The 21,904-nt window shown below is 44.2% G+C and overlaps 1 protein-coding gene across 1 annotated transcript in view; it reads right to left on the bottom strand.

Moving 5' to 3' along the window:
- Positions 1–21,904, bottom strand: part of LOC111971421 (5-hydroxytryptamine receptor 2A-like) — a 58,309-nt gene that overhangs the window by 24,830 nt on the left and 11,575 nt on the right. The window contains exon 2 of the mRNA XM_070448328.1: positions 10,266–10,466. Within this exon, the coding sequence (XP_070304429.1) occupies positions 10,266–10,466 (201 nt within the window). The remainder of the gene's footprint in view (positions 1–10,265; positions 10,467–21,904) is intronic.

Genomic DNA, 21,904 nt, shown 5'->3' with positions numbered 1-21,904 from the left:
TTTTAAGTTTGTTTGTTTGTTTATGCATTTCTGTGAATTAATTAGTTAGTAATAAATAAATGATTCAAGACAATTGATGTATGGATGACTCATAGTGAAGACTGGGTTCGTGCAGATAACCAACAATTTACGACGTTTGGAATGAGACTAACGTGAGGTAAAATAAATAAATCATTAATCAGAAGACTATTGATCAGATATGAAAATATCTGAAAGGTTATATTGGGAAATTATAACTTTGTAATCTGACTACTTTCCCTGGTGCCCTCGAATTCATAGTTAATTAGTTACGTTACAACTCAGTTGATCGCGTAATCCCTAATTACAGGAATCTTTGATAAAAACTATAAGTCTTCAATTTAATGATAGCAAAGACACGACAGTAGATAGGTAACAAAAACATTGAATATCCCTTTTGAGCATGGTGAAGTTATTAATTACATTTTTGGAAGGTGTAGTAATACACCAAGTCACTACAAAGATAAAAGTCGTTCTTCTTAACTCAGTTGCCGCTCAGGGATTTCACCATGAGGCCAACGATGACTTTAAAACCATTACAGAGTTTAATGGCTGTGATAGGAGAAAACTTAGGATTGATCATCAACATTGTAGTTACTCTACAATACTAATGCTAATACTAGTGAAAAGAAGGAAGCCTGTACAGAATAAATTATTCCAAAACATGCATTCTGTTTGAAACAAGGCACTAAAGTAATTCTGGAAAAAATGTGTCAAAGCAATTAACTTTTTGKCCTCATTGCAAATTGTGGCAAATCCAATACAACATATTACTAAGTACCACTTTTCATATTTTCAAGCATAGTGGTGGCTGCATCATGTTATGGGTATGCTTGTAATCATGAAGGACTGGGGAGTTTTTTAGGATAAAACATTTATGGAATGGAGCTAAGCACAGGCAAAATCCCAGAGGAAAACCTAGTTCAGTCTGCTTCCCACCAGACACTGGGAGATGAATTCACATTTCAGCAGGACAATAACCTAAAACACAAGGCAAAATCTACACTGGAGTTGCTTGCCACCAAGACAGCGAATGTTTCTGGGTGCCGAGTTACAGTTTTGACTTAAATCTGCTTGAAAATCTATGGCAAGACCTAAAAATGGTTGTCTAGCAATGATCAACAACCAATTTGACAGAGCTTGAAGAATTGTGAAAAGAATAATGGGCAAACGTTGCACAATCCAGGTGTAGAAAGCTCTTAGAGACTTTTATTGTTACGTGTTTTACTTTTCTATTATTTCTCTATTTCTTTCTCTCTGCATTGTTGGGAAAGGCCAGTAAGTAAGCATTTCACATTTAGTCCACACCTTTTGTTTTACGAAGCATGTGGTGATACAATTTTATTTGACAGGCAGTTGTCATGATGAGATCTGATTGACCCTCAACTATTCTCATGTCAATAATTTTTGGTCAAACAAATTTATATCTGGTTATTTGGACCCTAAAAGTTGGTTGATGAAACTACAGCAGGGCATGTCTCATTTTAGCTGCAACTTCAGCTTCGAGACAGAAATACTTGGAAATACCTGTTCTGCGCTAAGTCCAACGCCTTGATGGATCAGGCTGCATTAGTGGCTCATAATTTCCTTTTCATGCTAGGCCATTGACTTGATCAGCTGGATATCAACTAGGCCATTATAAATTCTTGATCGTTCAGTCGCCTTGACACTTACATTAAAATATTTGGACCTTGAAACTTAAATTACAGTCATTCTCCTTCTTTCATTCCCCCGTTCACTGCCTCCCTCCCTCCTCCAGCAGTACAATGTGGTGGTGTTTGACAAAGACCAGTTTCTAAATATGCACCCCCCCACCATTTAAATTAGACAAACTTGAAACCTATAAGAATACTGGATCTATCTGTCTGACAGTTTTTTGTATAGAGATCTCAGAAATTCAGTGTAACTACTTAACATTTTGTGTCTCCTTATGCAAGGAGAGAAAAACGTTTTCATGGGCACACACATCTAAAATAATGTATGCGATTACAAATACGAATGCTTCTACCCGAAAAAGTCACCATACCTTGATACTTAAAACCTAAATCAATACTGACATTAACATGGTCCTTCAATAATTATGAATAATACTTGTTGGATGTGCATTTGTTGTTGAGCTGTTTAATTACACTGTGGTGCTTCACCACACATCATAATCTGATCCAGGAAGGAATTTTCGGGATTTGATAGTCAAATGACAACAGTTGTTGTGATGGTGCATGCGATGCAACCACACTGGAAAAAACATGTTTTGCGAGGAATGTCCAGAATATTTTGTATAATTCGTTACACAAATGAAGCCTGGATCCACATGGATCTAATATCCCAAGCAAATTGAAGTTGATCTTCTGTTGTAGTCTTGATTTCAGTAGCGGTGCATGGGTAACCCCCCCAAAAACATTACAACCTACACTGTATGTGTTGTGATAATTGCGTTGTTTGCTGTTAATTCATATGCCTTGTGACCGTGATAGGCCTAAAGGCCGAAACATTAGAAGACAGTACCAGAATAAATTCAACCACACCTTTGTTTTAAGACAAAACCAGATAGCAACCTCTGTCCGTTAAAGTCCACGACACATATTGCATTTAACAGACAGTTACATGACCTACACCATTGTTGAGCAAGTACAGTTGAAGTCGGAAGTTTACATACACCTTAGCCAAATACATTTAAACTCAGTTTTTCACAATTCCTGACATTTAATCCTTGTAAAAAATTCCCTGTCTTAGGTCAGTTAGGATCACCACTTTATTTTAAGAATGTGAAATGCCAGAATAATAGTAGAGAGAATGATTTATTTCAGCTTTTATTTCTTTCATCACATTCCCAGTGGGTCAGAAGTTAACATACACTCAATTAGTATTTTGTAGCATTGCCTTTAAATTGTTTAACTTGGGTCAAACGTTTCGGGTAGCCTTCCACAAGCTTTCCCCAATAAGTTGTGTGAATTTTGGCCCATTCCTCCTGACAGAGCTGGTGTAACTGAGTCAGGTTTGTAGGCCTCCTTGCTCGCACACGCTTTTACATTTTCTATAAGATTGAGGTCAGGGCTTTGTGATGGCCACTCCAATACCTTGACTTTGTTGTCCTTAAACCATTTTGCCACAACTTGGTAGTATGGTAGTATACTTGGTAGTATACTTGGTAGTATACTGGTAGTATACTGGTAGTATACTTGGGGTCATTGTCCATTTGGAAGACTCATTTGCGACCAAGCATTTACTTCCTGACTGATGAGATGTTGCTTAAATATATCCACATCATTTTCCTCTCTCATGATGCAATCTATTTTGTGAAGTGCACCAGTACCTCCTGCAGCAAAGCACCACCACAACATGATCCCGTGGTCCCGTGTGGCTCAGTTGGTAGAGCATGGCGCTTGCAACGCCAGGGTTGTGGGTTCATTCCCCACGGGGGGACCAGGATGAATATGTATGAACTTTCCAATTTGTAAGTCGCTCTGGATAAGAGCGTCTGCTAAATGACTTAAATGTAAATGTAAAATGATGCTGCCACCCCCGTGCTTCACGGTTGGGATGGTGTTCTTCGGCTTGCAAGCCTCCCCTTTTTCCTCCAAACATAATGATGGTCATTATGGCCAAACAGTTCAATTTTTGTTTCATCAGACCAGAGGACATTGTTCCCATGTGCAGTTGCAAACCGTAGTCTGGCTTTTTTTATGGCGGTTTTGGAGCAGTGGCTTCTTCCTTGCTGGGAGGCCTTTCAGGTTATGTTGATATAGGACTCGTTTTACTGTGGATATAAATACTTTTGTACCCTTTTCCTCCAGGATCTTCACAAGGTCCTTTGCTGTTGTTCTGGGATTGATTTGCACTTTTCGCACTAAAGTACTTTCATCTCTAGGAGACAGAGCGCGTCTCCTTCCTGAGCGGTATGACGGCTGCGTGGTCCCATGGTGTTTATACTTGCGTACTATTGTTTGTACAGATGAAAGTGGTACCTTCAGGTGTTTGGAAATTGCTCCCAAGGATGAACCAGACTTGTGGAGGTCTACCATTTTTTTCTGAGGTCTTGGCTGATTTCTTTTGATTTTCCCATAATGTCAAGCAAAGAGGCACTGAGTTTGAAGGTAGGCCTTGAAATGCATCCACAGGTACATCTCCAATTGACTCAAATGATGTCAATTGGCCTATCAGAAGCTTCTAACGCCATGACATCATTCTCTGGAATTTTCCAAGCTGTTTAAAGGCACAGTCAACTTAGTGTATGTAWACTTCTGACCCACTGGAATTGTGATACAATGGATTCTAAGTGAAAAAATCTGTCTGTAAACAATTGTTGGAAAAATTACTTGTGTCATGCACAAAGTAGATGTCCTAACAGACTACCCAAAACGATATTTTGTTAACAAGACATTTGTGGAGAGGTTGAAAAACKAGTTTTAATGACTCCAGCCTAAGTGTATGTAAACTTCCGACTTCAACTGTACATGTTTCCAACATTTTCAGACCACTAAACAACTATTGATTTAGAACCACAGAGAGTTACCGCAAAGAAAACAGGAGCTGCCTCCACTATTCCAGCACCATTTCAACTTTAACGTTTCATCGTCAAATCACCCGAGGCCAACTGCTTGCTGGCTTCCCTTGCATTCAATGCTACAATGTCATACTCGTTTGGACCAGATAGTATCAGATAGATGGTGTACACATTGAGAGACAGTGTGGCGCTGTTTCTCTCACTCAGATGCTTTCTCCTGTGAGATACATTCAGCCTCTTGCGAATTGAAGGAAAATTGAGACGAAAGATAAATTATTTCATGTTTTTTTGTTGCTAATTTTGGGGGGGAAGCCTGGCTTCCCTTGGCGTCCATGAATACACTTCACTGCTTGATTTACAGTTAACAGAAAAAGCATCAAGATCAGAAATGCAAGTACTGCAATAAGGTACTACATTACTAGTCAAAAGTTGACACACCGACTTATTCAATGTTTTTTCTTTATTTTGACTATTTTCTACATTGCAGAACAATTGGGAAGACATCAACAGTGCACTTTCTAATCAACCTGGCCCGGGTATCCTGGAAGGATATTGACCTCATCCCATCAGTAGAGGATGCCTGGTTGTTCTTTAAAAGTGCTTTCCTCACCATCTAAAATAAGTATCCCCCTTTCAAAAAATGTTGATCTAAGAACAGATACAGCCCTTGGTTCACTCCAGACTTGACTGCCCATTTGACCAGCACAAAAACACCATGTGGCGTRCTGCACTAGCTTCGAATAGTCCCCGTGATTTGCAACTTTTCAGGGAAGTCAGGAACCAATGCACACAGTCAGTTAGGAAAGCAAAGGCTAGATTTTTCAAACAGAAATTAGCATCCTGCAGCAATAATTCCAAAAAGTTTTGGGACACTGTAAAGTCCATGGAGAATAAGAACACCTCCTCCCAGCTGCCCACTGCACTGAGAATAGGAAACACTGTCACCACTGATTAATCCACGATAATTGAGAATTTCAATAAGCATTTCTCTACGGCTGGCCATGCTTTCCACCTGGCTACCCCGGCCAACAGCTCTACATCCCCCGCAGCAACTTGCCCAAGCCCCCCACCCCATCCCCCCGCTTCTCCTTCACCCAAATCTAGACAGCTGATGTTCTGAAAGAGCTGAAAAATCTGGATCCCTACAAATCAGCTGGGCTAGACAATCTGGACCCTCTCTACCTAAAATTATACACCGCCATTGTTGCAACATCTATTACTAGTCTGTTCAACCTCTCTTTCGTATCATCTGAGATTCCTAAAGATTGGAAAGCGGCCGCGGTCATCCCCCTCTTCAAAGGGGGAGACACTCTAGACCCAAACTGTTATAGACCTATATCCATCCTGCCCTGCCTTTCTAAAATCTTCGAAAGCCAAGTGAACAAACAGATCACAGAATCCCACCGTACCTTCTCCGCTATGCAATCTGGTTTCCGAGCTTGTCACGGGTGCACCTCAGCCACGCTCAAGGTCCTAAACGATATCATAACCGCCATCAATAAAAGACAGTACTGTGCAGCCGTCTTCATCGACCTGGCCAAGGCTTTCGACTCTTTCAATTGTTATCGGCAGACTCAAAAGCTTTGGTTTCTCTAATGACTGCCTCACCTGGTTCACCAACTACTTCTCAGACAGTGTTCAGTCTGAGAAGTAGTTCAGTGTGTCAAATCGGAGGGCCTGTTGTCCGGACCTCTGTCAGTCTCTATGGGGGTGCCACAGGGTTCAATTCTCGGGCCGACTCTTTTCTCTGTATATATCATTGATGTCGCTCTTGCTGCGGRTGATTCTTTGATCCACCTCTACGTAGACGACACCATTCTGTATACATCTGGCCCTTCTTTGGACACTGTGTTAACAAACCTCCAAATGAGCTTCAACGCCATACAACACTCCTTCCATGGCCTCCAACTGCTCTTAAATGCTAAATGCTTCAACTGATCGCTGCCCGCACCTGCCCGCCCGACTAGCATCACTATTCTGGACGGTTCTGACAACTATAAATATCTTGGTGTCTGGCTAGACTGTAAACTCTCCTTCCAGACTCACATCAAACATCTCCAATCCAAAGTTAAATCTAGAATCGGCTTACCATTTCGCAACAAAGCCTCCTTCACTCATGCTGCCAAACATACCCTCGTAAAACTGACTGTCCTATCGATCCTTGACTTCAGTGATGTCATTTACAAAATAGCCTCCAACACTCTACTCAGCAAATTGGATGCAGTCTATCACAGTGCCATCCGTTTTGTCACCAAAGCCCCATATACTACCCACCACTCCGACCTGTATGCTCTCACTGGCCTCGCTACATATTTGTCGCCAAACCCACTGGCTCCAGGTCATCTATAAGTCTTTGCTAGGTAAAGCTCCGCCTTATCTCAGCTCACTGGTCACCATAGCAACACCCACCCGTAGCACGCACTCCAGCAGGTATATTTCACTGGTCACCCCCAAAGCCAACACCTCCTTTGGCTGCCTCTCCTTCCAGTTCTCTGCTGCCAATGACTGGAATGAATTGCGAAAATCTCTGAAGTTGGAGATTTATATCTCCCTCACTAACTTTAAGCGTCAGCTGTCAGAGCAGCTTACCGATCGCTGCATCTGTACATAGCCCATCTGTAAATAGCCCATCCAACCACCTACCTACCTCATCCCCATATTTCATTTCATTTTTCTGCTCTTTTGCACACCAGTTTTCTGCCTGCACATCCTCATCTGCACATCTATCATTCCAGTGTAAATTGCTAAATTGTAATTACTTCACCGCTATTGGCCTATTTATTGCCTTACCTCCGTACTTCATTTGCACACACTGTATACAGATTTTTCTATTGTGTTAATGACTGTACGATTGTTTATCCCATGTGTAACTCTGTGTTGTTTTTGTTGCACTGCTTTGCTTTATCTTGGCCTGGTCTTAGTTGTAAATGAGAACTTGTTCTCAACTAGCCTATCTGGTTAAATAAAGGTGAAATAAAAAAATAAATATGGATTCTTGTAGTAACCAAAAAAGTGATACACAAATCAAAATATATTTTATATTCTTCAAAGTACCCACCCTTTGCCTTGATGACAGCTTTGCACACTCTTGGCATTCTCTCTTTGCATTCTCTCAACCAGCTTCATGCGGAATGTTTTTCCAACAGTCTTGAAGGAGTTCCCACATATGCTGAGGACTTGTTGGCTGCTTTTCCTTCGCTCCTTCACTCTCATCCCAAACCATCTCAATTGGGTGGAGGTCGGGTGATTGTGGAGGCCAGGTCATCTGATGCAGCTCCCCATCACTCTCCTTCTTGGTCAAATAGCCCTTACACAGCCTGGAGGTGTGTTTTGGGTCATTATCCTGTTGAAAAATAAATGATAGTCCCACTAAGGGCAAACCAGATGGGATGGCGTATCGCTGCAGAATGCTGACCTTGAATTCTAAATAAATCACCTACAGTGTCATCAGCAAAGCACCCCCACACTATCACACTTTCTCTTCCATGCTTCACAGTGGGAACCACATGTAACCGATGTGAAATGGCTAGCCAGTTAGCAGGGTGCGCGCTAATAGCGTTTCAATCGGTGACGTCACTCGCTCTGAGACCTTGAAGTAGTTGTTCCCCTTGCTCTGCAAGGGCCGCGGCTTTTGTGGAGCGATGGGTAACGATGCTTCGAGGGTGACTGTTGTCTGTGTGCAGAGGGTCCCTGGTTCGGGGCGAGGAGAGGGACGGAGGCTATACTGTTACATTGATGCTGTTGACCCGGATCACTGGTTGCTGCGGAAAAGGAGGAGGTCAAAAGGGGGGTGAGTGTAACTGATGTGAAATGGCTAGCTAGTTAGTAGGGTGCGCGCTAATAGCGTTTCAATCGGTGACGTCACTCACTCTGAGACCTTGAAGTAGTTGCTCTGCAAGGGCCGTGGCTTTTGTGGCGCGATGGTAACGATGCTTCGTGGGTGTCAGTTGTTGATGTGTGCAGAGGGTCCCTGGTTTGAGCCCAGGTAGGGGCGAGGAGAGGAACGGAAGCTATATTGTTACACACACATGCAGAGATCATCTACTCGTTCACCTACTCTGCCTCTCACAAAGACACGGCGGTTGCAAACAAAAATCTCAAATTTGTACTCGTCAGACCAAGGGAGAGATTTCCACCAGTCTAATGTTTATTGCTCATGTTTCTTGGCCCAAGCAAGCATTTTCTTATTACTGGTGTCCTTTAGTAGTGATTTCTTTGCAGCAATTCAACCATGAAGGCCTGATTCACGCAGTCTCCTCTGAACAGTTGATGTTGAGATGTGTCTGTTACTAGCATTTATTTGGGCTGCAATCTGAGGCTGGTAACTCTAATGAACTTATGCTCTGCAGCAGAGGTAATTCTGGGTCTTCCTTTCCTGTGGTGGTCCTCATGAGAGACAGTTTCATCATAGCTCTTGATGGTTTTTGCGACTGCACTTGAAGAAACTTTCAAAGTTCTTGAAATGTTCCGCATTGACGGACCTTCATGTCTTAAAGTCTTTGCTTATTTGAGATGTTCTTGCCATAATAAAGCTGGTTGAGAGAATGCCAAGAGTGTGCAAATCTGTCATCAAGGCAAAGGGTGGCTACTTTGAAGAATCTTAAATCTAAAATATATTTTGATTTGTTTAATACTTTTTTGGTTACTACATGATTCCATATGTGTTATTTCATAGTTTTGATGTCTTCAAAATGTAGAAAATAGTACAAATAAAGAAAAACCCTTGAATGAGTAGGTGTGTCCAAACTTCTGACTGGTACTGTAGGCCTACCTTGAAAATCGGACATTTCCTCAATTTGGTGCTTAAAAGTCCTTGTAAAAATTGTAGCCAATTTATAAGTTATTAAATTTTTTATCCGTTTTCATGAGAGATTTGGCCTCTTTTCTTTTTTTCCGCAGCTTCAATTGAAGGGTGTTGCGCAACTCTGTCACGTTAAAACCAGGTTATTATGACGACAACATCCAACGTTGGCTTCAACTTGGCTTTCCATACAAATCCTTCCATTACAAAAGGAACCAGTTTTTTGGTCGCTTTCTCATTTTCTAACAGCGATGGTGAGATTCATGCTACCACTATTCATGGCTCTATTCATGGTGCCTGCGTCGGCCATGTAGGCTACAGAAAAATCGTCATGCATGCATCCAATTTATTTAGTCAGGCAATGTCCCATTTATTCTCACATATTTTAGAATGTAATAATAATTAGAAAATCAATGCATTGGCAAGACCAACATTTTTTATTATTCTTAGTGCTAATGCCCTCCCTACTTGTTGGCCTTTTTGCCCTAAATGCATTATTCTTAAAGTGGTAATGGGGGATGTTATATATTAGGCACTATATGTACAATTATGTAAATTATACAATTGTATAACATTGAGGTCAGTGAAAATAACAATTAAGTGCTTGGAAAAGTCCCTGAAAGTCCTTGAATTCGACTTGCCAATGTCTTAATGAACCCTGCTTAAAGAATGTATAGTCCTAGGTCTATGTTGTTGTATAGCTGGAGTTATGGGCCAATTTGCATATATTCACACTTATTCCTCTAAGTGCACATGTGGAACTGCACGAAAATCCTTTTTATTTTTGTTTCAAACCATTTTGAAATGTTGATCCCATTATTTATAGAAAGACCCACATGCTCTCTCTTCCTCTCTCTCTTCCTCACTCTCTCTATCTCTTTCCCTCTCTCTAAAGTAAGAGGGCATCATATACTTGTGCAGGCTTGTCTTCCAGTCTCTTACCCACAGAGATGGTCCAGACAGCCATGATCTTGAGGCGAGCTTTGGTTCGGGAGTTGAAGCGGCTGTGGTGGAGGGGGTTTCTGATGGCGATGTAGCGGTCCAGAGAGATGGCACACAGGTGCATGATGGAGGCTGTGGAGAACAGCACATCCAGGTAGATCCAGATAGGGCACAGGTCTGAGGGCAGGGGCCACCAGTGGTCTGTAGGGGGGACACAGTGAAAACTCAATGAACTCTGGGAAATAGTTTTTTTGCGGATGTACTTTTTTTACAGAGGAAATTAAATACCAATTACAGCAAGCCTGTCTTGTAATGGGAATACCAGTTACACGATATATGTGAGACTTTCAGCACCTACCACATTTATTTTTATGGAATTAGTGTTGGTTGTAAAATGCATTTGCAGAGACAGTGAAGTTTTTATAAGAGTTGTTGGGTAGTAATAGCAACTAAAAAGCTTCTTATGAGGTGACCAAAACACATAAAATAGAATGACTCAGATGCGTGGAACACCTCCAAACCCTCTAAAACATAGTTTGTGTGTGTGTGTTATAAAGTAAGTCTGATGTTCACACACACAGCGCAAAGCAGCCTTTCTCAGAATGTACAAGGCAGTTTAGAGAGGCCCCTGTGCCCTATCTTTTGAGAAACTGTAGCTACATCCCCCATACAGACACAACTAAATACAACCTCCAAATGAAAAGAGTACACAGTAAAAGTGCAGAATAAAGACCAGGCAGTAGAATGTGATAATAAGCTGGAGATAGGGAATCTCACTGTTGGCATGTGAGATGTGGTAGTTACACTGTTTCTCCATTCTCCCATTTATCCTCCTCTATTTCTATTTCTCTCTGTTGGGAGGTCACAGACTCCCTCACTCCTCTCCTCTCTCCTGAAGGAGAGCCTTACGTAAAGCCTGTTTATTTGGACTGATTGTCACGGACTGACAGCCCTATGTCTCTCTCTTTCTCTTCCTTCCTCTCTATCTCTCTGTCATCACACTTCATCACTCTTTCTCACTTCTCTCTTTCCTCTCCGATGGAGGTGGAAAAGGATTAGACCTCCAGCAATGCTAATGCCTCTTTCTACATCTTTTTATCAGCAACTCTCTCTCTCACCTCTCTCTCCATCTCTTACCTCTCTCTCACCTCTCTGAAGTGGGAAGTCATTAGACCTCAAGCCGTCCCGGCATGCACTTCTCTATCGTATAAGATATTTTGGTCTGCCCATCTGAGTGCCATAATGGATGGAGGGAAGAGAAAGAGAGGTAAGAGTGAAGATATAGGGAAGGGGGAGGAAAATGGACCCAGTCTATGTTTGAAGATTAGGATCTTATAATGGTGATGATGTGCCTCCTGTGGCCTGTATAGTCTAGTACCTTCCCTACACGATTTTGCCATGAATTTTCATGATCGGGGTGAAATCCTATGAACTTGGGCTAGGACCAGTACGTTGGGACTCGCGTAGTTTGAGCGGGTCAAGGACGCACCGATGATGGCTGTTCTGTTCTCCAGACCCCTGTCGGATATCCTGATATGTTGGTTGTACATCTTGTGCTACAATGTGATTTGGCAAGGACTGCTGCCAATAGCCGATGAGCACTCAGCATGTGAGACCAAAACAATGATAGCGAAGAGGAAAGCAACAACAACACGCACTGTGTGGACCGAGTTGATGGAAGACAGATTGGTTCAGCTGTGGAGAGAAATCCGGTGCTCCGGATTTTGCTCATTTAGACCATTTGGTTGGTCCTTAAGTGAAATCTCGACCCACAAGGGGCACAGGGCCATGCAAATGGCCCCATTATTATTTTATACAAGTCTATATTCTGCACCTCTGTCTCTTTTTTGATGTTTCTACACATAACAATGTGCACACTAATAGAGCAGCTTACTGTTTTTTCCTACGCCAACTGAGAAACGCAAGGCAGGATCAACTAGGGAATCATCGTGTGATGCGAGCACACGCATGCTGGGGTTTGATGATGGACAGAATGAAAGATTTGGGAAAATGTGAGCAAGTTAAGATTTTAGAAGTCGTGTAGTATATGACCAGCAGATCCTGCCTGATTTGGCTCCATCCCACCCTGTAGGATTTAGCCTAAATGAGTCTTTCTGACCTGCAACCATGATGCTGGTCTAAGGCCAGGCAGAGCAGCCACAGTCAATTACCCCTCAACGCTTTTTGAAAAGAAGTCTGCTGAAAAGGGACCTATTTTCACTCCTTTCAAAAACTCAAAAGCACTTGACACTGAAGCATTTCACAGCTCCGGCAGAGAAGTGCACACGCTCGTCTGTACACCCTAAGAAAGAGGACAAGTCGGGTTAAGTTATAATTTTTTTCCGCTTGTCCGCCTGCTGTACCCAGTGGGGTAAAAACGGGAGACAAAACAATATTGACTGACGGAAGCAGAAGAGAGCCCAGAGGCAGGGAATCCAGGGAAGCAGCCTTTATCCACAGAGGGAGGCTGTATATTTTCATACAGATATTGGCAGGGGCATCAATCTGGGCACTGGAGATAAATGAAAGAGCTTTTCTCCTCAAACTCGCTGACAGCTTCAGGCTTGCTTGCCTTCCCCCTGACCAAAGCTGGATTTGTGTTTCCTACCAAACAGAGAGCAGGGTGGAGGGAGAGAGGGGGAGAAGAGTGCTAGAGAAGGGGAAAGAGGACGAGTAAAAGATAAAGTGAGAGGAGAGGGGCATAGATGGAGAGAAAACAAAGAGATGGAGAGCTAGAGACCTGCATGACCACAAACTGTATGTACACCAAGTCTTTCATCAACGACTCAGACATAAAGAGTCGCTCCAGAGACCGCTAAAGGATTTGTTCAATTATGTGGACCCAACCGGCATAGAGAAATCTGAACAGGGTTTTTCTCTCTACCCCTGTCTTATTTACTTCCTCAAGGCTGCCATACTGTATGTCAGTGGTGAATTGTAAATAGTGTATTTCTAATGTGTTTCTCTATAATCTCTCTTTCTCTCTCTCCCTTTCTATCCTCCTCCTCCTCCTCCTCTCTCTCTCTCTACCGCTCTACATCAAAGAAATTCTAAAAGGTGCTCGTCACAGTCATTACCATACAGAATGAGTCTGACTTTATAAACCCTAAATCTCTCCACGAACACGTGAAATAAACTAATTGACATGAAAGCTCACAGAACTCTATTCCACCAGGGCCAGTACAATGGGGTAAAAATCTTGACACAATGACAGGTTATTCCAACATAATGTCTGTGTTCTGACAAAACCAATCCTGTATATTAGCTGGAAGATTGTGATTCTTATTCAGAACAGCAGGAGGCCTGCTCCTTTTGAGAAGATTACATTCACAGTTATTACATTCTGTTCAGAACCTAGAAACACACCATCAGACCATGTGAGTGTGTGTATGATGTTGAAACAGCCAGGAAATGTGTTTGTAATAATAATGCAACGCTTCTATTCATTTTCAGGTGTGTCTTTAGAAGAAGAGATGGAGATAATTGGAGATGAGAGGGTGAAAACGGAAAGCTCTGAGATGGAAGAGAGTAGAAGGCAATTTGCTGATCATCAATTTGCTGAACAGTACAGCCTAAACAAACAAGTCACATGGGGGAGAGAGGTGAAGAGCAGAGCAGGGGGAGTGACTGACCAGCAGGGTAACCCGCAGATGTCTGGCGGCATTTTTATGAGATCCTATGCGACCTTATATTTTCTGTGGGCTGAATCCAAACTTGAGATGCATGGGCGTAACTTAAACCCTTTGTAAATGATGCATGGAAACTCAAATTCAATTCAAACCAACTGTAACCTTGCAGATTTGATGAAAATGAGATCTGATGGGGCGAAAAATCTAACCATCTCTTCCCGCTTGCACTCTGTAACAGACATGTCTTATGATCTTCACCAATTCAGGCCAGTTAAGGGACGGGTCAAAATTTACTGGGGGCAGGGGTGGTCTAAAACAGGGGAGTGTTGTCAAACTTATTTTTATATATATATTTTTGTTTTGGGGATGGTTGTGCTTTTTTTCTTATTGAAGGCCAACATCCCGGAGTCACCTCTTCGCTGTTGATGTTGAGACTGGTGTTTTGCCGGTACTATTTAATGAAGCTGCCAGTTGAGGACTTGTGAGGCGTCTGTTTCTCAAACTGAACACTCTAATGTACTTGTCCTCTTGCTCAGTTGTGCACCGGTGCCTCCCACTCCTCTTTCTATTCTGGTTAGAGACAGTTTGCGCTGTTCTGTGAAGGGAGTAGTACACAGCGTTGTACGAGATCTTCAGTTTCTTGGCAATTTCTCACATGGAATAGCCTTAATTTCTCAGAACAAGAATAGACTGACGAGTTTGAGCCTGTAATCGATCCCACAAATGCTTATGCTCCAGATACTCAACTAGTCTAAAGAAGGCCAGTTTTATTGCTTCTTTAATCAGAACAACCATTTTCAACTCTGCTAACATAATTTCAAAAGGTTTTTCTAATGATCAATTAGCCTTTTAAAATGATACATTTGGATTAGCTAACACAATGTGACATTGAAACATCAATGATGGTTGCTGATAATGGGCCTCTGGACGCCAATGTAGATATTCCATAAAAAATCAGCCGTTTCCAGCCACAATAGTCATTGACAACATTAACAGTGTATAGACTGTATTTCTGATCAATTTGATGTTATTTTAATGGACAAAAAATGAGCTTTTCTTTCAAACACAAGGGCATTTCTAAGTGGCCTCAAACTTTTGAACGGCAGTGTTGTCACGCCCTGGCCTTAGTATTCTTTGTTTTCTTAATTATTTTAGTTAGGTCAGGGTGTGACATGGGGAATGTATGTGTTTTTTGTAGTGTCTAGGGTGGTTGTAAGGTTTAGGGGGTTTATTAGAGTAGTTGGGTTTATGTTTAGTATAGTAGTCTAGCTGTGTCTATGGTTGAGTGTAGGTATCTAGGAAAGTCTATGGTTGCCTGAATTGGGTCTCAATTAGAGACAGCTGGTTATTGTTGTCTCTGATTGGGAGCCATATTTAAGGTAACCATAGGCTTTAGCTGTTTGTGGGGAATTGTCTATGTCTATGTTGAACGTTTGTAGCCTGTGTGTGTGCGCACTACGTTTATAGCTTCACGGTCGTTTGTTGTTTTTGTATAGTTTGTAATAGTGTTTCGTTTCATGTTCATCTTCGTAGTAAAATAAAAGAAGATGGCTTATTTTCCACATGCCTGCGTTTTGGTCCGTTTCTCCTCCACACGATCGTGACAGAATTCCCCACCAACATCGGATCAAGCAGCGTGTGCAACAACAACAGGACCCACCTACACAGGACTATTGGAATTGGGAGGAAATTCTGGACCGCGAAGTACCAGGAGAATATAACCGACCCAAAGCTGAGCTGGAGGCAGCGAAAACAGAGAGGCGGAGATATGAGGAGGCAGCAAGGAAACAAGGCTGGAAGCCCGTAAGTCAAACCCAAAAATTTATTGGGGGGGGGGCTCTCGGTAGTTTAGTTGGGTCAGTCGGGAGACGTGAGCCAACTCCTCCTGCTTACCCTAAGGAGCCGGTGAGGCGGATTTGGAGGAGAGTGACGCAGAGACAGTAAAGGAGTTAATGGAGAAATTTGGAGGAGAGAGTTATGAGGGATGTATTGTTTGGTGCATGAGGCACGGCATCCGTCGAATGAACGTGTTGGTGATAATGTCACCGGGAACAGCTCTCCATACTCGTCCAGAGGTGCGTGCTAGCCGTCTGGTTAAGACAGTGCCTACAGCACGCACAAAGCCTCCTGTGCGTCTCCAGATCCTGTGCGTCCTGTTACTGCTCCTCGCACTAGCCCTGTGGTGTGTGTTCCCAGCCCAGTACCACCAGTGCTGACACCACGCACCAGGCTTCCAGTGCGTCTCCAGAGCCCTGTTCCTCCTCCACGCACTCTCCCTGTGGTGCGTGTCTCCAGCCCAGTGCCTCCAGTCCCGGCACCACGCACCAAGCCTCCTGTGCGTCTCCAGAGCCCTGTACGCACTGATCCTTCTCCCCGCACTCGTCCTGAGGTGCGTGCCCTCAGCCCGGTACCACCAGTTCTGGTACCACGCACCAGTCCTATAGTGCGCCTTGACAACTCAGTGTGCCCTGTTGTTGTTCCCCGCACTAGCCTGAAGGTACGTGTCCTTAGCCCGGTACCTCCAGTTCCGGCACCACGCACCAGGCCTACAGTGCGTCTCAGCCGGCCAGAGTCTGCCGTCTGCCCAACGGTGCCTGAACTGCCCGTCTGCCCAACGGTGCCTGAACTGCCCGTCTGCCAAGCGGGCCTGAACTGCCCGTCTGCCAAGCGGCGCCTGAACTGCCCGTCTGCCAAGCGGCGCCTGAACTGCCCGTCTGCCCAACGGCGCCTGAACTGCCCGTCTGCCAACGGCGCCTGAACTGCCCGTCTGCCAACGCCGTCTGAACTGTCCGTCTGCCAAGCGCCGCATGAACTGCCCGTCTGTATTGAGCCTTCAAAGCCGCCCGTCTGCCATGAGCCTGCAAAGCGCCCGTCTGCCATGAGCTACAGAGCCGTCCGCCAGACAGGAGCCGCTAGAGCCGTCCGCCAGACAGGAGCCGCTAGAGCCGTCCGCCAGAACGGATCAGCCAGAGCCTTCCGCCAGACGCGATCAGCCAGAGCTCCGCCAGACCGGATCAGCCAGAGCCTTCCGCCAGACCGGATCAGCCAGAGCCTTCGCCAGACCGGATCAGCCAGAGCCTTCCGCCAGACCGGATCAGCCAGAGCCTTCCGCCAGACCGGATCAGCCAGAGCCTTCCGCCAGACCGGATCAGCCAGAGCCTTCCGCCAGACCGGATCAGCCAGAGCCTTCCGCCAGACCGGATCAGCCAGAGCCTTCCGCCAGACCGGATCAGCCAGAGCCTTCCGCCAGAACGGATCAGCCAGAGCCGTCAGCGAGCCATGACCAGCCGAGCAGCGTAGCGAGCCATGACCAGCCAGAGCCGTCAGCGAGCCATGACCAGCCAGAGCCGTCAGCGAGCCATGACCAGCCAGAGCCGTCAGCGCGAGCATTGACCAGCCAGAGCCGCCAACCAGACAGGATCTGCCAGAGCCGCCAGCAGACAGGATCTGCCAGAGCCGCCAGCCAGCCATGAGCGTCCAGAGCCGTCAGCCAGCCATGAGCAGCCAGATCCGTCAGCCAGCCATGAGCAGCCAGATCCGTCAGCAGCCATGAGCCGTCCAGCCAGGATCCGCCAGAGCCGTCCAGCCAGGATCCGCCAGAGCCGTCATCCAGCCAGGATCCGTCCCTCAGTCCGGAGCTGCCGTCCCTCAGTCCGGAGCTGCCGTCCCTCAGTCCGGAGCTGCCCCTTATCCTGGTGCTGCCCCTTACCTGGTTGGCTGCCCCTTATCCTCGGTGCTGCCCCTTATCGCTTGGTCTGCCCCTTATCCTGGTGCTGCCCCTCTATCCTGGTGCTGCCCCTTACCTAGCTCGCGTGCTGCCCCCTTAGTCCGGTGCTGCCCCTTAGTCCGGTGCTGCCCCTTAGTCCGGCTTGCTTGCCCCTTAATCCAATGGGGTTAATGTGGAGGTGGCCATTTGGAGAGGCTACGAAAGCGGGTAGTGACTATGTGGGTGGGACCACGACCAGTGCCGGAGCCGCCGCCCGTGGACGGAAGCCCACCCAGACCCTCCCCTAGACTTTGTGCTGGTGCGCCCGGAGTTCGCACCTTAAGGGGGGGGGTTATGTCACGCCCTGGCCTTAGTATCTTTGTTTTCTTAATTATTTTAGTTAGGTCAGGGGTGTGACATGGGGAAATGTATGTGTTTTTGTAGTGTCTAGGGTGGTTGTAAGGTTTAGGGGGTTTATTAGAGTAGTTGGGTTTATGTTTAGTATAGTAGTCTAGCTGTGTCTATGGTTGAGTGTAGGTATCTAGGAAAGTCTATGGTTGCCTGAATTGGGTCTCAATTAGAGACAGCTGGTTATTGTTGTCTCTGATTGGGAGCCATATTTAAGGTAACCATAGGCTTTAGCTGTTTGTGGGGAATTGTCTATGTTGAACGTTTGTAGCCTGTGTGTGTGCACTACGTTTATAGCTTCACGGTCGTTTGTTGTTTTTGTATAGTTTGTAATAGTGTTTCGTTTCATGTTCATCTTCGTAGTAAAATAAAAGAAGATGGCTTATTTTMCACATGCTGCGTTTTGGTCCGTCTCTCCTCCACACGATCGTGACAAGTGTATATTTATTAAAATGTTAATATCATACAGTGGACACATAAGCCTATAGGCYTTTGCATGCAATGCCCTGATAAATTTAGTGCTCAAATCTCTGACAACTGAACCATGAGGTGGACAATTATTGTTTTAGGAAAGTAGCCTAAAAACCAATACAAGTGCTACACATCGAAACACAAGGAATACTGCTTTTGTAATTTGTTATAGGCTGTTTTTAAGGTAACGTAAATGTGGCTCACTTGGCCAATATCCCTTGTTTATTGATGGTGCTGGCTGCACCAGACTGGATCTGAATGCATATGGGTGTCCGATAAATGTATCAAATGTCTGGTGCATTAAAATCTTCCCTGTTATGTTGTCTGGTGCCAAATTTTCCTGAAGGAAACTCTGAAATGGCATATTGTTTTTATGAAGAATATTCGCTTGAAAATCTGTCGCCAATAGGATGGAAACCTAGCTAGTCAAGTGTCATTTTGATTATGCCTGCACATCATGGTTCACCAGCAGCCCCACACGTCTAAAGAATAAGCAACAAACCAAACAAGCTTGAAAGAATTGTACTTAAACTTCCCCCTTATACTCATCTGGAGGTTGAGCATTTTTCGTCTCTATCTCTGTAATCAAATCAAATTGTATTTGTTACATGCTCCAAATACAACAGGTATAGTAGACCTTAAAGTAAAATGCTTACTTACAAGCCCTTAACCAACAACACAGTTTTCAGAAAAATAACACCCTCCCAAAAAAAGAAATAAAAGTAACATAGAGCAGCAGTAMAATAACAATAGCGAGGCTATATAGAGGGGTTACCGGCACAGAGTCGATGTGCGGGGGCACCGGTTAGTTGAGGTAATATGTACATGTAGGTAGAGTTATGAAAGTGACATTGCCTAGATAATAACAGAGAGTAGCAGCAGCGTAAAAGGGGGGGGGGGGGGGGGGGCAATGCAAATAGTCTGGGTAGCCATTTGATTAGATGTTCAGGAGTCTTACGGCTTGGGGTAGAAGCTGTTTCAAAGCCTCTTGGACCTAGACTTGACGCTCCTGTACACTTGCATGCGGTAATGTGTCTGTATCTATGTAATTGTATATCTGCAGTACATTCGGAAAGTATTCAGACCATTTGACCTTTTCAACATTTTGTTACGTTACAGCCTTATTCTAAAATGTATATACAGTGGGGAACAAGTATTTGAATACTGCCGATTTTGCAGGTTTTCCTACTTACAAAGCATGTAGAGGTCTGTCATTTTTATCATAGGTACACTTCAACTGTGAGAGACGGAATCTAAAACAAAAGTCCAGAAAATCACATTGTATGATTTTAAGTAATTAATTTGCATTTTATTGCATGACATAAGTATTTGATCACCTACCAACCAGTAAGATTCGTCTCACAGACCTGTTAGTTTTTCTATAAGAAGCCTCCTGTTTCTCCACTCATACTGTATTAGTAATTACTCACCTGTTGAACTCTTACCTGTTAAAAGACACCTGTCCACACACTCAATCAAACAGACTCCAACCTCTCCCACAATGGCCAAGACCAGAGAGCTGTGTAAGGACATCAGGATAAATTGTAGACCTGTACAAGGCTGGATGGGCTACAGGACAATAGGCAAGCAGCTTGATGAGAAGGCAACAACTGTTGGCACAATTATTAGAAAATGGAAGAAGTTCAAGATGACGGTCAATCACCCTCGGTCTGGGGCTCCATGCAAGATCTCACCTCGTGGGGCATCAATGATCATGAGGAATGTGAGGGATCAGCCCAGAACTACACGGCAGGACCTGGTCAATGACCTGAAGAGAGCTGGGACCACAGTCTCAAAGAAAACCATTAGTAACACACTACGCCTTCATGGATTAAAATCCTGCAGCGCACGCAAGGTCCCCCTGCTCAAGCCAGCGCATGTCCAGGCCATCTGAAGTTTGCCAAATGACCATCTGGATGATCCAGAGGAGGAATGGGAGAAGGTCATGTGGTCTGATGAGACAAAAATATAGCTTTTTGGTCTAAACTCCACTCGCCGTGTTTGGAGAATAGAAGGATGAGTACAACCCCAAGAACACCATCCCAACCGTGAAGCATGGAGGTGGAACATCATTCTTTGGGATGCTTTTCTGCAAAGGGGACAGGACGACTGCACCGTATTGAGGGAGGATGGATGGGGCCATGTATCGCGAGATCTACACCAACAACCTCCTTCCCTCAGTAAGAGCATTGAAGATGGGTCGTGGTGGGTCTTCCAGCATGACAACGACCCGAAACACACAGCCAGGGCAACTAAGGAGTGGCTCCGTAAGAAGCATCTCAAGGTCCTGGAGTGGCCTAGCCAGTCTCCCCAGCCTGAACCAATAAGAAAATCTTTGGAGGGAGCCGAAAGTCCGTATTGCCAGCGACAGCCCCGAAACCTGAAGGATCTGGAGAAGGTCTGTATGGAGGAGTGGGCCAAAATCCCTGCTGCAGTGTGTGCAAACCTGGTCAAGAACTACAGGAAACGTATGATCTCTTGTAATTGCAAACTAAGTTTTGTACCAAAATATTAAGTTTCTGCTTTTGATGTATCATTACTTATGTCATGCAATAAAATGCAAATTAATTACTTAAAAATCATACAATGTGATTTTCTGGATTTTTGTTTTAGATTCCGTCTCTCACAGTTGAAGTGTACCTATGATAAAAATTACAGACCTCTACATGCTTTGTAAGTAGGAAAACCTGCAAAATCATCAGTGTATCAAATACTTGTTCTCCCCACTGTATATAAAGAAAACTCCTCATCAATCTGTASATACAATACCCAATAATGACAAAGCAAAAACAGYTTTTTAGAAYAATTTTTTTTAAATAAAAAATAAAAAACAGAAATATCTTATTTACATAAGTATTCAGATCCTTTGCTATGAGACTCAAAATTGAGCTCAGGTGCATCTTGTTTCTATTGGTCATCCTTGAGAAGTTTCATGAGTCCACATGTGGTAAATTAAATTGATTGGACATGATTTGGAAAGGCACACACCTGTCTTTATAAGGTCACGCAGTTGACAGTGCATGTCAGAGCAAAATCCAAGCCATGAGGTCGAAAGAATTGTCAGTAGAGCTCAGAGACAGGATTGTGTCGAGGCACAGATCTGGGGAAGGGTACCAAAACATATATGCAGCATTGAAGGTCCCCAAGAACACAGTAGCCTCCATCATTCTTAAATGGAAGAAGTTTGGAACCACCAAGACTTTTCCTAGAGCTTGCCACTCGGCCAAACTGAGCAATCAGAAGAGAAGGGCCTCGGTCAGGGAGGTGACCAAGAACTCGATGGTCACTCTGACAGAGCTCCAGAGTTCCTCTGTGGAGATAGGAGAATCCTTCCAGAAGGACAACCATCTCTGAAACACTCCACCAATCAGGCCTTTATGGTAGAGTGGCCAGACGGAAGCCACTCCTCAGTAAAAGGCACATGA

The sequence above is a fragment of the Salvelinus sp. IW2-2015 genome, linkage group LG2 (assembly GCF_002910315.2).
Source record: "Salvelinus sp. IW2-2015 linkage group LG2, ASM291031v2, whole genome shotgun sequence".
Taxonomy (NCBI): domain Eukaryota; kingdom Metazoa; phylum Chordata; class Actinopteri; order Salmoniformes; family Salmonidae; genus Salvelinus; species Salvelinus sp. IW2-2015.
Note: the sequence above shows the minus strand (reverse complement) of the source record. Positions and strands in the feature narration are given on the sequence as shown.